This window comes from Cyprinus carpio, chromosome A5 (assembly GCF_018340385.1).
Source record: "Cyprinus carpio isolate SPL01 chromosome A5, ASM1834038v1, whole genome shotgun sequence".
In the NCBI taxonomy this organism is placed as follows: Eukaryota; Metazoa; Chordata; class Actinopteri; order Cypriniformes; family Cyprinidae; genus Cyprinus; species Cyprinus carpio.
Window position 1 is genome coordinate 29,366,705 of NC_056576.1, and position 13,622 is coordinate 29,380,326.

At 35.4% G+C, this 13,622-nt stretch overlaps 1 protein-coding gene across 6 annotated transcripts in view; it reads right to left on the bottom strand.

Moving 5' to 3' along the window:
• LOC109093498 (dynamin-1) overlaps positions 1 to 13,622 on the bottom strand; it is a 28,923-nt gene that overhangs the window by 13,842 nt on the left and 1,459 nt on the right. For all 6 annotated transcript variants that reach the window (XR_006160115.1, XM_042756808.1, XM_042756805.1 and 3 more), the window contains exons 2-14: positions 9,494 to 9,567; positions 8,947 to 9,096; positions 8,619 to 8,822; positions 8,376 to 8,474; positions 5,518 to 5,678; positions 5,250 to 5,392; positions 4,609 to 4,744; positions 4,464 to 4,531; positions 4,099 to 4,237; positions 3,169 to 3,255; positions 2,997 to 3,067; positions 1,289 to 1,340; positions 676 to 687 (exon numbers count right to left, since the gene is read on the bottom strand). Coding sequence is in view for 5 of the 6 variants with exons in the window: in XM_042756808.1 (XP_042612742.1) it covers positions 676 to 687; positions 1,289 to 1,340; positions 2,997 to 3,067; positions 3,169 to 3,255; positions 4,099 to 4,237; positions 4,464 to 4,531; positions 4,609 to 4,744; positions 5,250 to 5,392; positions 5,518 to 5,678; positions 8,376 to 8,474; positions 8,619 to 8,822; positions 8,947 to 9,096; positions 9,494 to 9,567 (1,396 nt within the window). In the remaining variant the exon portion in view is untranslated. The remainder of the gene's footprint in view (positions 1 to 675; positions 688 to 1,288; positions 1,341 to 2,996; positions 3,068 to 3,168; positions 3,256 to 4,098; positions 4,238 to 4,463; positions 4,532 to 4,608; positions 4,745 to 5,249; positions 5,393 to 5,517; positions 5,679 to 8,375; positions 8,475 to 8,618; positions 8,823 to 8,946; positions 9,097 to 9,493; positions 9,568 to 13,622) is intronic.

The window sequence follows — 13,622 nt, forward strand, 5'->3', positions numbered from 1 at the left end:
ATAAAGTTTTGTATTATTACAAATTAATATAATTATCAAATAAAACTTGAGAACTTGTTAAAAAAAATGACAAATGATATTGTCAGTATTACAATTTAAGTAAAATATGTCACATCAAAAATCTATATATATTTCAGAAATTCTTAGTATTTGGTATGCTTTTAAATATGCTTTTACTTTCAGGTGTAAAGGTAAATAAATTAATTTCTCTGAATTTCTTAATGTAATTGATTAGTGCATGCTTTCAGGCTTTACTTTCATTACATCTTGAAGACTTCTTTTTACCAAAAATAACCTACAGTGCACTTAAGGCGTACTATATTTGTTCGGTACATTTCTTCTCTGAGAAATGAACGTCATGTTTCTTACAGATGAGCTACAGCTCTCAGAAGTGTAATGGGTTTCCAGCAGCTTCTCCAGTGCAGTGGCATTGTGTGAAATCACCCAACTTTATCGGAAAAGGTCAGGATTAATTGATGACCATGAAAAGCTATTTGTGTTTTTGCTTTAAACAAATACACCATAATTAGGACCATAATAATCAACTTGTAATGCTATTTTACAAATCCATTTTATATTAAAAGGCCAAAGTGAATTAGCAGACACAAAAACACTAAATCACACACACACACACACACACACACACTAAAGAGGCTGCAGTCAATGCACACTTACCATTATCTCATCCTGAGGTGCGTTGCCATAGCAACAGTAGCAAAGCAAAGACAGGGTGTAAGATAGGTAATTATAAACTGGAAAAGGCAGTAGTGAGAACAGACAAGATGAACAGAATACAAAAGTAGCAGAAAGATGCTAAGTTCAGTAACTAATTCACAGCATTAACACGATACACATATGCTCTGATTTTGACGGAAACCTCTCCATCATATACATTTCTTCAGCTTCACATTTTGGATGTAGCCGTCCATAGTATACTGGAGGATACAGGTATTAGATTTGATTGTATGGTCAATCTATATGTTATATACTAACTGATCAAGTAATTGTCTAATTCAGTCACTTCTCTCTCCATGTTTGCCAGTGGATGACAAAGCACTTCCACCAACCTCTTCCTAATTATTTCTTACATTTAAAGAGTATTTTACAAAACAACACCCACCACTGTTCTCAATCATTAAAATCTCATAACATGACTGACACTGAGTGATGCAGTGTCCAATTATAGACTTGTGTCTCCTTTTCCTACATAAGTAATGTTTGAGTGAGGCAGCAAACATCTGTCCAGGCTGTGTGATGCATGCATCTGTTCCTTCTGGCTTGTGCTTACCTGGTTGCCAGCAGCCTTCTTCTTATTCATCTGACTGCTTCTCTGCTGGGCACTGAAGGGATAAACAGAAAAAGAAATATCTAATAGATATCTAATAGCCACAAGACCATTTGAGTGAGTCTGAATTTTGGGGGTCATTGCTAAAAAGCAGATACTGATATCACCATCAGACTTCTTCAATCTTAACCAGCAAGACCTCCTAAAGGCTGGAATACACACCTTTTTAAAGTGCCCCTATTATGCCATTTCGAATATTGCCTTTCATGTAGTGTGTAATGTAGCTTTATGTGAATGTAATCTATCTGCAAAGTTGTAAAGCCGGAAGTGCACGATAAACAAAGTTATTGTGTCCCAAAAGAAATAACTGGCTCTGAACAGCCTAAATGAGTCGTCAGTAATTCAAATCCCACTTTCGTGACGGTTACATGTCACAGGGTAACACATTTGTATAATGCCCACCCATGATCTACGTTCTCCGGCCATGAAGAAACTGACCCGCCCTCAAACACTGTAGCTTGTTCATGTGGGTAACATCATGATGACAAGACGCGGTATCCTATGCTGTGAAAGTACATTTGTTTTATTTTCACTTCTGAACGATGAGGCTGTAAAGTAGCAGTGGTTAAAATTCACAGCAGTACAAGCCCAATCTTTTTCTGTGTTCCCGTCATTTTACTGACGACTGCTTCTCTAATCTCAACGTGGGATTCACAGAATGCTTGCTGAAAGATGGCTCAGTACCCAGTTTATTTATTTGGACCAGCTGGCTCCACTGAATCACAACCTGTAAGCATGATAAATAATAGATATTTATATTTTCTAATGAGCGTCCAAAATATGGAACTATTGCAATGGGCGAATCGTTTCCGACACATGCTGAATCACACACTATGACTTTAAAGTCATACCGAATCCGAACACAACAAACTCACACAAAAACTTGACACAAAAATGTGCTCTAAAGTTGGCTCAAAGTATCAAACATTCTTTGATATCATCTGATCGGATGGAATCAGTCTAAAGCTAAAAAACTGGAGTCTGTGTTTCTTTGAACATGGTCAACTCAGACTACTGACTGACTAGCATCAATTCATCCAGACTATAAATCCAGGCAAAGATCTGTACAAAAGAAGTGTAATGTATTCCAACCTTTAGTTGACTACCTTAACCAGTTCAATTGCAAAAATTAGAGAACAGTTAGCAACTATGGTTTTGGGAAACGCACCCCAGAATGGCTTATGCTGGTCCACACAGTAGACTATCACCAAATTCACAACAGGACAAGCCAGCCGTGCTCGGCTGCATTCAGTAGTGTTGATCAGATTAGATTATAAATTCCATGGATTTGATTCTGCCAAAGGATTTATAAAAGTCGAACTGATAGAAGGTTAGAATATTAACTAAAATGTATGGCGAACAGACACTTTTAAACTGTTAAATTGTTAAACTGTCTTTATGAATCAGCCTGTAGGTCTACTGTGGATAACTAGGGATGACAGAGGATACAATCACTGTGCCTTTGAACAAAACTCTTAGTCTCAGCTCATTTAATGATGATTCTTAAGACCATAGGATTGCTCTTTAGAAAGCATTCATGGAATGACATTTTCAGTATTAGTTTCTATGAACCTAATGATCTCCTCTTCTAGCTGTTTGCATTTTTAGGTGACAAACAATAATGTTAGTAAATGGTTAATAATGTTCTTACTTTGCAAAACCGATGAAATCCTCATGATTGGTGTTCATGTAGGCTAGCTCAATGTCAATTAGCAACATGACCTGGTGGCAGAAAAAGAATACATGTCGCTACTTGTTTTTTAGTTTTGCCACATGAGTTTGTATATGTGAGGGTTGGCAGGCGTGTGGTAGAAAGGCTGTACCTGATCCTTAGTGCGACTCTCTCGGTCACGGATGTGCTGGGTGACAATCCTCTCCATTTCCTCTCTAAGCATGGGGTATTGAGCCAACTGTCCCGAGAAAAAAAAACACATACTGGATCAACTACAACCACTGAGTAAACCTTATCACCACAGACAAATGCACAAGGATTTCAGTGACTATCAGTGTAATAATGGAGCTCGCAGAAAAACATGTCTGGATGATATTCACACCCAAAATAACAGGAATTAAAATAAGAAATTCTAATATGCATAAAGACAATGAAGCCTAATGTAAAAAAAAAAAATAAAATTAATTGTTAGAATAATCATTTAATTGCTGGAAAATAATTTTGCATTATTTAGCTGACAATTAACCAATATCCCCCACCCAAATTCTCATTATTATAATTTGTATCAACGTTTTATTTTTGAGTTGAGAGTAATGAGAGTAATTTTGTCTGTACCCACTGACTGATATAATGCAAAAATTACATAAATAAAAAACAATACATTACATTACATTACAATACAATACATTAACCCCCCACCCCCCATTTGAATATATATATTAAAATTTAATTTATTCCTGTGAAGGTAAAGCTGAATTGTCAGCATCATTACTCCTGAACTACTGTTCAGTGTCACATGTTCCTTCAGAAATCATTCTAATATGCTTATTTGTAGCACAAAAAATTATTATCAAAATAGTTGTGCTGCTGAATTTTTTTGTGGAAACTGTGATTCCAAAAATTTTTTGATAAACAGACAGTTCTAAAGAACAGCATTTATAAAAAAAAAAAAAAAAAATCTTTTATAACATTATACACATCTATACTATCACTTCTGATCAATTTAATGCAACACTGCAGCAAAATTTTTGGATTGTAGTGTATATGAAGCTGTATGCTGTACACAGACATGGAGTTTTACCTTTTTGGTGCACTGCCTGACTGTATTGACCAGCTCAGTGATGACAAGGTCCACACATTTCTGACACGGCTCTTTGATCTTTGCAATCTGCCGTTTAACAATAGTCTCGAAGGCCATGTCTGGAGTAAACAGACCGGTCCTGACAAGTGAAAGGGATGAACAGAGCAATCAGAGACCTTTACAGTTACTGATCACTTTGTCATTGCAATTGATATTCATGGCATGGTTCTCACCGTACAGTACTTCATATCTAGCGAGCAGTTGCTCAGAATGTCACAGTACCATCAAAGCGAGTTTGATCTCAGAGCAGGAGAGCTGTTGAATGTGCGTGACTGTGTGCGTTTGAGATAGGGGCTGATGCACACCTGATACCGTGGATGTTCTTGATGGCGTAACTGATCTCCTTACGCAGCTCTTTCTCATCAAACTCCATCTGGTCATCATTAATAGACAGAGAAACCCTTACTTTATATGTTTTGCTCTTAGAGAACAACAGTATGATGAAATTACCTTAACCAGCTCAAAGGGGAAGCGCTCATGGAAGATGCGATTGATCCTTGCACCTCCGGACAGCTCCACTGTGTCCACCTGATCTCCTGAACCCTCAATGCACTTCTCAAAATCCACTGCAAACTGCTGCACCATCCTTTAAACCAGAGAACACTGAGTTTTATTTTTGTGCAAGTCAGTCACAGATACATATCTTCACACATAAACATGTCTCTTATGCTCAAAAATATCTGAAATATTATTACAAATTAAAATAGCTATTTTTTTATTATAATATACTTTTAAAATGTAAAGTATTCCTATGATGGCAATTCTGAATTTTGCTAACTTTTGCTCAAGATTTTTTTAATCAGTGGTGAAAACAGTTGTGCTGCTTAATATTTTTGTAAAAATGTAAAAAATTTAAATTTTATATTCTGGATTCTTTGAAGAATAGAAAGTTCAAGAGAACAGCATTTTTTAAAATAGAATCTATTGCACATTATCATAAATGTCTTTACTGTGATTGATCAAATCCTTGCTGAATAAAAATATTAATTTCTATAAACAACAACAAAAAATCATAAAAAAATCTGACCCCAAACTTTTGAACGGTAGTTTGTATTCGTGTGCTGCAAATGTGCAATACATATCAGACTCACTGTAGCAGAGCCTTGGTTTTGCGAGAAGGATCATCGGGGCGGAAGTGTTTGTACTCTTCAACCTCTTTCTCAATGGACAGCAGCTGGCTCTGAAGTTTATTCCTCAGTCCTGGCAGAGTGTCTCGGATGTGGTTGGTTAATTGCTAGATAAGAATAGAAACCTTTGGTTACTACTGTAGTCAACATCTTTCTTATAGTAAAAATGATTTCAGCAGCAAGAACAGTTGGAGAAAAACATTTGCATGAGTGGCTCTCAGAGTCATTCTACCTGGTTAAGAACTTTCTGCAGGTAGGGAGTCCCCATGCGATCAGCCAGGTGTCTGTAGGCTGGGTGGGTGAGGAAGAACTTCCTCTCCGCTGCTATTGCAGCATTGATGTCCTTCTTGCCATCAATGTCCTTCTGACTGCGGTTCACAACTCCAATGTAGCCTACAGGGAGCATCCAGTTTGACATTGTTACAGGCAGTCAGCATGACCAAATGTAGTACACTGGAGGCAGTCATAACTAAAATCAACAAACAGATCACAATATTCTTGCAGAACTATAGCTGTTCAATTATTTTCACAAGGTGGACTATCCAGCTTTTAAATGGGAATTTATGAGGAATTAGTTATTAGAAACTACATTAGGAGAGTAAATGGTGAAATTTTATGTGTTTTTCAGTGAAGAGATTTAATGTTCAGTTATGATGGAGTTTGATTATTATTGGGTGGCTATATGACTACAATCAATGAGCAATAACTAAATCAAATGTAACAACAAAAAAGGCAATCTCATTACTAATACCAGTCTCCTGTTTACTTGCTCATATGATGTTGCATATAGTTACAATAAATGTAACTTTCTATAGATTAACTATAAATAAATAATTTTAATCTTGTTGTATAGACCTAAACTAATTAAACTAAAAAATAACATAACCTAAATCCAGTGAGCCATTTTTTTAAAATAAATTGTTTTAGTCTTGTTGTATAGACCTAAACTAATTACATGGAAAAGTGTTCCTTAATTTTAATAAGTTAATTGATTAAACTATTTTTAGTCTAAACTGAAAGTCGACAAGGGAAGTGTGTTAACTAGTAAGGAAGCAGTAGTAGAGTATGTCTTTATTGTCCACCAAGGTGGACATTTTTAGTTAAAAAGTTAAAAAAGAATGTGCTATGTGACAAGTTATCAATAATGTTAGTTAATAATAGGGGTAAAAGGTCATCCTCGAGTGCAGAAAGAAAAAATGTTGCTAAAATGCATTAGCAGACTCAGACTTAATAGTGCATCAAAGGCTTCAAAAGCACAAATGTCTCAAGAGGGGTGCTGGTTTAATAGCCATTTTTGCGCTCCTGATTCCTTTGAAGTGTTTCTGTGTCTGAGTGCCCTTATAGACAAATACATTTATAAAAAAAAATATATTTTTTTTCCCTGACCTATATTTTGTTTTCAAGAGACCAGTCAAACATTTCTTTATCATCTACTAATGCTAGGTTTCTAAAAGTTATGTAAATAGTTAAGATAAGTTTAAAATCAGGCAGGGCCATAACCACCACACCGTTCTGTTGTCTATAGTCGCGTCCAGTGAAAACATGGGGTAAAACTAGCAAAGAGCTCCAGATCGCATCAGTGAAACACTGTTTGTTTGTTTGTTTGCTTTAATTTTTTTTAAACAAAAAGTCTGACTGAGTCTGACTAGAGTGGATCCAACAGTAATGTTGCAACACACAAGAAGTGTGAGTAAATGTGCTTTTACCATTGTTGAAATTGTCTACTCGAGATCGTTTGATATATACTGAGTATTTATACGTTTTTAACGCAAATGACCCATGTTGTTTTCAGAGTACTGTACATCACAGCAGAGTCCATCTGCTATTTTAATCAGCAAAACCGTTAGCCAATCACAGCAGTCGGTGTTTACTTGCAAGTCTTGAATGCGCCTAGCCTATAAAAACAGACCGTTCTGCAGAGAGGCTCAAAAACAGGATAGAAAATAGCCTGCTACTTCTAAATTATGTTTTTTTTTTGTTTTTTTTATGTAAAATTACACTAACATTATAAGTAAACCTCAGAGAACATTATAAAATAATATAAAAATGCAGTTCATGACCCCTTTAATGCTTACCCCCTTTAATGTACTCCGTTACACATTGCTCTATGCTATTAGGATGGTGAAAGAGAGCAGGGTAAAATCTAAGTAGTTACACATTAAATATGTATCAACTGTTTTATAACAGGGGGCAGTCATGGCCTAATGGTTAGAGAGTCAGACTTGTAACCCGAAGGTTTTTGTCAGTGAGGGGAGTGAATAACCAGCACCCTCTTCCCCCCCAAATACCATTACCGAGGTGAAACCCTTGAGCAAGGCACCAAACCAACTGCTCCCAACTGCTCCCCGGGCACTGCAGCAATATGGCTGCCCACTGCTCCAGGAGTATGTTCACTACTGTATGTGTGCACTTGGATGGGTTAAATTCACAACACAAATTCCGAGTTTGGGTCACCATACTTGGCCACACGTCACTTCACTTTCACTTTCAGAAACTTTCAACGACCAACAGTAACCCCAAAATGCAAATTTTGTCAACATTTTTTAAATGTAAAATGTATAATTTATGTGATTCAATATATTCAGTTTGTAATTGAGTGTGACAAAACAAGAAACATTAACTGGGTCATTTTCAGCATATTAGGCATAAGAGTGACTGTGTGCATTCTGTAAATGAATAAAAATAAATAAATGAAAAATAAAAGAAAAATATTATTTGCAAAATGTTACAATAGTTACAATAAATTCTGGTTATTTTATTTTTATTTTATTTTTTATTGTCCCTTAAAGCCCTTTTAAATCATGTATTTATTTAATTCCTTTAGTTTAAATCAGTACATCAGTACATTGCCGAGGATTGACAAAGTAATTCATATAATTATTTAATTAAAAAATATTATTTTTCCAATTCACAGGGATTTTGCATCTAATTACTAATTGACTATTTAAAGCATAAATTAAAAAAAAAATGTAAATAATATTCCTTCACTCTTTCGGGCCTGGGAATGTTCACTGTTATTTACAAATTTTTCATGACCACCATATTTATGTGGAAAGAGTTTGAAGCTTTCTCTTTGTACACTGACTTTACCTCTGCGTAAAGGAAGAAGCTTGTTCTCCAGGATGTCACGTGCATCCGTTCCTTCATCCATTAGATCTAATTTAGTGATCACACCTATAGTTCTCATACCTACTCAGAAAAACACACACATTGATGTATGATCAGATACAATTTTTAAACGAAAAGAGCTTTACAAATCTCACATCAAGGTATGTCTGCAAATAGGCAATTATTTTAGAACATGTTTTTAGTCATTGCTGGATGATAACCCACCCTGAGGGTCCACCTCCTTGGCAATCTTGAGGGCATCTGAGTTGGCCAGGTCAGAGTTGGCCGGAGACACAGCCAGCAACAAACAGTTCTCCTTAGTCACAAACTGCATTAGCATATCCCTGATCTGAAACTCAATGTCAGGTGGCTGGTCACCTACCGGCACTTTGGTCATACCAGGCAAGTCCACAAGGGTGAGATTCAAAACTGGTGATGAAAAGGGATGGCACGATTATATGTGATATTTCACAATGCATGCTTATACACAACAGAATATTTAGATCTGATCATGGTTAAATAACTCCCTCTGTATGTGCGTGAATGTAGGTACCATGAGGCGAATAGACACGCAAACTGATAGGGACTGGTGAAATGCCTTTGTTTTGGCCAGTGAGGCGATCTGTTTCTGCCTCAATCTCCTGACGAACCTCATCAAAATCAGTAAACTTCTTCCCTTTGCATTGCAAAAACTCAGCATATTCTGGAAATAAGCAATTAGAAAAGACAGTTTTACAAAACTGCTTTTTAATTTTGCCTTAAAGGAATACTTCACCCCAAAATAAAAATTTGCTGAAAATGAGAACAAACACATAGCTGTTCACTTAACAAGATGTGAATTAATGGACTGGAGTCTTATTGTGATGTTTTTCATCAGCTGTTTTGATTCTCATTCTGACGGCACCCATTCACTCCAGAGAGTACATTGGTGAACAAGTGATGATAAATTTATCCAAATCTTTTCTGATGAATAAACAAACTAATCTATATCTTGTAAATTTTCAGCAAAATTTAATTTTTGTGTGACCTATTCCTTAAAAACATGCATTTAAAAACTATAAAGATTTTTGGCATCCTTTTAATGCAAGCAAGATATTTACCAGTAGGGCAGTTAATGAGCTGCAGCACTAGGGGGCGCCGAGTGACAATACCAGAGCCACGAGGCAGAAAATCCCTAAAAAGTACACGAGGCAGCATGTCAAAGTGCATCCTCATCTAGCATACAAATATTACATAAACACATGTACATTTTCTTTCTTCTATTTTTTTAAACCTGAAGAATAAATAAGCAATGCAAAAAATTACAATAATTTTATAAAGTCATGTTGCTATGTTTAAAACTGCTTTTACAAGTCAAAAAAGGTCATACATTTAAATACTGTGAATAAAAACTATTTTAATCTAATGATGACTCTAAGTGTATTTTCACACTAAAACAGCTCAACCTGAAAAACAGATGTACTGACTTAATTAAAAACATGTCAGTACTAGTGCTGCTCCGGCAAATCATTGCATAACACATTTTGGTGCTTGTTCTAGATTTTAGTAGCACTAGTTCATTTTTTCATACATGTCTGTTGCCAGTATATTTGCAACTAGGCCTTTCTTAGTAATGAGATTTAGAGATATAGTGTTGAAGAACGGGCACTCTAAGGAGTGTGAGAGTGTGCTGTATGAGTTCTGGCCATTAAGCAGAAATGGTTCCAACATTAGTCGATATGTTTAGAATGAAAAGAAAAAAAAAAAAAACATGTAATTGCATTTCACTACTGACCACCTTTATGGATTTCAAAGACTGGATGGTTTAAAATAGCCTCTACACAATCTAATCTCTCTTTTTTTAGGTACCTAATATAATTTACATTATTTTTATAGTGCAGTTATGCAATTAATATTGTCTGTGCTAACATAATAAAGCAATTATGATGATTATATAAAGGTATCTTATAATAATCAGCATCTCTTATCATCCTCTTTGTTCTCCAGTTTGTTTGATTAATAAATTATAGACTTTTATTTTTTTATTTTAGGACTGCTGTGAATTAATTAGGGTTCAGTAGTTGTCATTTGATATCCACACAGTCCATATTTTGCAAGATATAAGGAAAGCCTACATATAGCGGCACGTCATACCTTACATATTTATTTACATTGTAAAGGGTCTAGATTCATAATCTAGGAATTAGACAAATGCTGGGAAAATACTTCTGACAGTGATTTTTTTTTTCATAGAAAAGCAGCAAAAATCTAGGCTTGTTCTGACTGTTTGTCACAACAACTGTGGCTTGTCTCTATACAAGAGTTAGTTATCTGCAGTAGATCGTTACACTACTGGAATAGGGCACAACATTTATTTGTATCCATATTTTTCATAATACAATCAGAGTGCATAAAATTTTCAACATATAGAATAGGTAAGTAAATTCCAGAGTTTGGGGATTGGTAGTATTTTTCAAGCAACAGAATTATAACAGGATATTTATACAATTATTTATTTAAATCTCTATTGAGAAAGTGAATAAAAAAAATATAATATTTCAGGAATCATGACCGCTGCAAAAAAAAGTGGCCACTGTTGCGCTCTATTTAACAACAAAAAAGCCTGGAACCAAACATTTCCAAGTATCCATGACCAGCTTAATGCTGCACTTCCCATTTATTGACACACACACTGTGTCTTATCTGCTCTTGCAGGCTGTTTAATGACATTCATACAGCAGCTGTGATATGCTGCTGCTTTCTGCCAGACTGCACCAACATGTAATTAATTGTCACGCCATCATGGTGATAGGCCACATCAGCATGTGCCTCTGTTTTAATGGCCATGTCTCATTCACAATGACATCTGTCTAATAAACCATAATGGTCAACGTGTAATATTGGTATATTGGTAACCAAATAGTTTCTGGTCCCCATCGACTTCCATATAGAAGTCAGTGGGGACCTATTGACTCAATGTGGGAGACTCTGGTTACACACATTGTTCAAAATATCTTCTTTTGTGCTCAACAGAAGAAAGAAACTCATAATGGTTTGAAACAACTTGAGGCTAAGTAAATGACAGAATATTTATTCTGAAGTATTGCTTTAAATATCAGTTCTTCACTCTCATGTCATCTCAAACCTTTGAAATATCTTCCAAATATCTAAATTTCAAAGGTTTAATACAACTTGAGGATAAGTAAATGATATTTAAAGGGATACTTCACCCAAAAATGAAAATTCTGTCATCAATCAAATTATTTTCAGGTGAACTGTCCCTTTAAGGGCCCCATATGTAGTATTACAGTTGTGAAAACTGTAAATCTAGCCAGGCAACACACCACATTTTATGCCAAACAGTGGTCCTTGTACAGCATTGTGAAGTCTGTCCTTGTAACAGCTGTGAGCATTGTACTGCCAGTCAGTGGATCTGTTTGTGGCTGACAAGCTTGACAGACACTTTAGTGTTCACAGAGCTCACAGTGTAGCGTGACCAACAACACTGAAAGAAGGCCCTGCTGAATAACAATGAAGGTCTACGTGGCAGTGACGTACGTCACAATGTTACGAGCTAGACTTAATAGCAACCTTCCAATGATGAGGATCTATGCATGTTTTGAGTCAAATACAAACACTGGTCCTTTTGACCCATAAAACAAACATCCCTGATGGAGATACAAGCTTAAACCAGCCTGACGTGGTTTTCTGGTCTTTTTTGGTCTCTCCACGAGTGTGCAGCTGGTATAGTTGGTCGGCCAGCTGGGCTACCAGCCTGAGATACTTACAAGTGCCTAGAGCTATCAAACCAGGCCAGCTTGAAGAGTTCGGTGGCCTGCAAGACTAGCAAAACACATTAGGTTGGTTTAAGCTGTTTTCCTCATCAGAGACCTAATAAGATAATTAGATTTTAATTTCCTGAAACAAATAACACCACTTGCAAAGGGGCAGAGTTAGTAGTTCAAGCATCTTTTGTTGTTGATGTTTTGTTGTTGTCATGACACTTAGAATACATGTTATTTTCTATCAACTGTGCAATTCACCATGGAATAAATCAAATAAAATATGCATTTTAAAAAACTGCATTATTACAGTTATTATAAATGCATATATCACAATGACATAATTACTCATATTTTGAAATGTGAACATTCTAACAATGCCAAGTAAATGACAGATTTTCTAACTTTAATCTTAAATTTATTTTAAGAATTTTAAGAATAAGTAGGAAATTTTAGAATTATCTACATAAAGTTTAAATGGAGCTGAATCAATTGCTTACTGTACAATTTCTCTCATATACTCACTATATGCGTATAGTCAAAATCCTGAAGGAATGCTGATGCATTTTTTGTGCATAAGTTGAAACCAATATTATTGGGATAATTTAATCCTTTAAAGGGTTAGGTCACCTAAAATGAAAATTCTGTCATCATTTACTCACCCTCATGTTGTTCCAAACTCTTATTTGATTACATCCTTTGTCCATGCAATGAAAGTAAATGTTGACTGAGGCTGTCATTTTACCTTTTGTGGTCCATGGAAGGAAGTCATACAGGTTTGGAACAACATTCGGTTCAATAAATGATGACAACAATTGAATTGTATGTGTTTCATATCTGCTCGTTTATGTAATTCTCTAAGACAGATCAACTCTTGCTTAAACTGAAATTTCATTCCATTCCATTTTTCATAACTAAGCATAATGTTGGTGGTATACAAGTAAATTCTCCTATGGATGTGTACTACCATTCAAAGTTATATATAATTTATTGATTTAAAGATCAGTGTCTCTTACAAGTAATAGTGTGGCCACGTGGTTCATATTATCTTAGCCAAATAAAGACAACCTTTTGAAAGAACAGATTTTGAAAGAACTGTCCTTGGTCCTGAAAACAAGCAAAGCTCAACTGGCTATGAGCCAGACACAAAACAATGATGCTGTTAAAAGATAAAGGATGGTAATTTGTAAACCTGGGGCAGGTATAGGCCTATAATGGATAAAATATGTGCAATAAAACAACAAGAATCAAATAAGGTGATGTAGAGTTTATCAACAGCTTACTCACTGTTGACTGGAGTAGTGACTGCTGAAAATACAGCTTTACCATAACAGAAATAAATTACATGTATATAAAAAAAAAAAAAATTAAAAAAAAATATTAAATATAGCAGCCACTACTCCAGTATTACTCCAGTCTTTTTAAATATATATACCATATATATATTTTAAAAGAATAGAGTTATTTT